The sequence below is a fragment of the Octopus bimaculoides genome, chromosome 27, assembly GCF_001194135.2.
Source record: "Octopus bimaculoides isolate UCB-OBI-ISO-001 chromosome 27, ASM119413v2, whole genome shotgun sequence".
In the NCBI taxonomy this organism is placed as follows: Eukaryota; Metazoa; Mollusca; class Cephalopoda; order Octopoda; family Octopodidae; genus Octopus; species Octopus bimaculoides.
The window spans coordinates 18,863,021-18,865,446 of NC_069007.1; the positions used below are offsets into that span (position 1 = coordinate 18,863,021).

At 34.7% G+C, this 2,426-nt stretch overlaps 1 protein-coding gene across 1 annotated transcript in view; it reads right to left on the minus strand.

Moving 5' to 3' along the window:
* LOC106877374 (uncharacterized) overlaps nt 1-2,426 on the minus strand; it is a 101,948-nt gene that overhangs the window by 59,232 nt on the left and 40,290 nt on the right. Inside the window, exons 20-22 of the mRNA XM_052977151.1 lie at nt 2,239-2,338; nt 1,269-1,323; nt 318-427 (exon numbers count right to left, since the gene is read on the minus strand). Of these exons, the coding sequence (XP_052833111.1) occupies nt 318-427; nt 1,269-1,323; nt 2,239-2,338 (265 nt within the window). The remainder of the gene's footprint in view (nt 1-317; nt 428-1,268; nt 1,324-2,238; nt 2,339-2,426) is intronic.

Sequence of the window (2,426 nt, forward strand, 5' to 3'; positions counted from 1 at the left end):
ACACACACACACACACACACACACACACACACACACACACATATTCTTATGCAAGAATGTTGGAAGCATTCTTGTTTAAAGAATAATAAATTTGTTCTCAAGCAAAGTATAAATGAAGCCATTACATTAATGCAAAATTGTTTTTATCATAACTTAACGTAAAACAAACATTTATATAATATGACCACCACCACCGATGCCACGCTCCCCCGCCATTACCACCACCATCACCTTCACCACCACTGCCCTCACCCCCTCACCACCCCACCGCTACCACCATTACCATTTACAGAACCAGGAGAATGTCTTCTACTTACTTCTGTTGATCATGCGGGTCGTAAGCGTCATGAAGTAATGGAACTAAAACGTTGTTCATCTTTTTCGTTCCCATTTGCTGCTCCGCCATTTTGAATTTTCCCACAAAACACTGCAAGAGACCGGAAGTAGTAAAGCAACAGATATTAAATCATATACACACGCACAAGGCGTAGATAGGTCAGACATCTTTTTTAAAAAATATTAATTATTTTTAGTCTGGTTAAAGACCAAAGCTTTTTGCAGAAAGTGTTTAATCTTCTTCTTCTTCCAATTCTTCTTTTCCTTCTTTTATAATTTCATTCACATTCAAGCAGGCGATGGAGGGATATCAACAAATACCGCAAGGTGTTCAGTCCGACGCTCTTACCCCGCCGAAAACCCAGCGTCTTGGAATGCTACACTTTCTTTTATCGATCCGACAAGGATGAAAAGCAAATCTGATCTCAGCGAGACTTGAACTGAGAAAGGAGAGACTTAGAACAAATACTACCACAAGGTGTCTGGTCCTGACCTTCAAACAGTTCCACTGATCCATTGGTCTGGATTAAGGACTTTTATATTGGTGTGGAAAGGATGAAAGTCATAGTTGACCATGGCGGAATTTGAACTCATAGCGAAGAGGATTGGAGCAAATGCCATAGATAATTTAGCTCGACTTTCTTACAGTTCTGCCAATCCATCGTTCGAATAATGAACGACAAAATTGACAAAATTGGCGGGATTTGAACTCAGAGTGTAGTGAATTGGAACAAATAGCCGTAAAGATATTCTGTCCGATGCTCTAACGAATCGGCCAATTTGTTGCCAATCGACTAAAGATGATGTAAGAGTTGATAAAATGGTTGATAATAGATGACACGATAGACTATTGATGATTGACGAGAAATATATAGATCGATTATAGATTATAGATAAGGGGTTTTAGATGATATGAATTGAAAATTGATTACCTGAAGACGGGAGTTTCTTTGATATGTTAATAAAAGATCAAGCACTTCTAATGCTCTGAAATTGGAAGGAAAAACACATTTATAGACAAAGATCATTCATCATATATAATATATATAAAATATTTGTCAGATAAATTCGTTTCTTTATTCCTCTCCATTTAATTTATTTTAATCTTTTCCCGTTTTTAATCTGAATTAAGACGAAAATATTTTGTTTCTTTTCTATATAGCTCTATTCTTTATCTACAAATTTTGTTTATCGTTTTCGAAATTTGCATAAAATTTTCCTCTCTTTAGATATATGACAATTGAGTGCATAGAATGAGAAAAAAACGAACGAATTTGTCTGACGACCTAAATCACACATATGTTAGTACGTACATACGTACATACTTTCGAGCCTTGTATCTTTGTTAGAAACCAACTCCTTCGTCAGCAGAAGAATTTAAATAACTAAAAGCAGAGGAGGACATACATACATACATACATACATACATACATACATACATACATACATACATTATATATATAATTAAAGGATAAAATCATTAAAAATTAATGAACTTTATCAGTGGCCAACATATAAAAAAAGCCTTTTAGGTAAAATTCATATATAGATATATGATTATATAGAATATAATTATAATTAAGGCCACAGAAACCAGTGCCTACATATACGTGTGTGTGTGTGTGTGTGTGTGTGTGTGTGTATGCTCAAAATACATTTGTATACATATATACACATATATATCGATATGCCTACATGTACACACACACACACTCACGCGCGCACGCACGCATGCACGCAAATATATACAACACTCACATTATATATATGTAGTGGTCAATGGCGAGTGGTGATACGCCAGTATTGAGTACACCATACGTTATGTTATGGTTGAAAAGCTTGTAGAAAACACGACGATTGTGACTAAAATAAAAATAAAATAAGAATGAAAAGCGAACTCACTGATATTTGGCGTTGACAATGGCTTCGGTCTCGGGACTTTTAAGGAACCGTTCTACTTGTTGATATTGTTGGACTAATTTCAGAGAATCTTTTGAGTAACCTGAAAGAAAGAGATGTTCAGATAAGTGAATAATGAATATATATATATATATATATATATATATATATATGTATATATATTGTACACA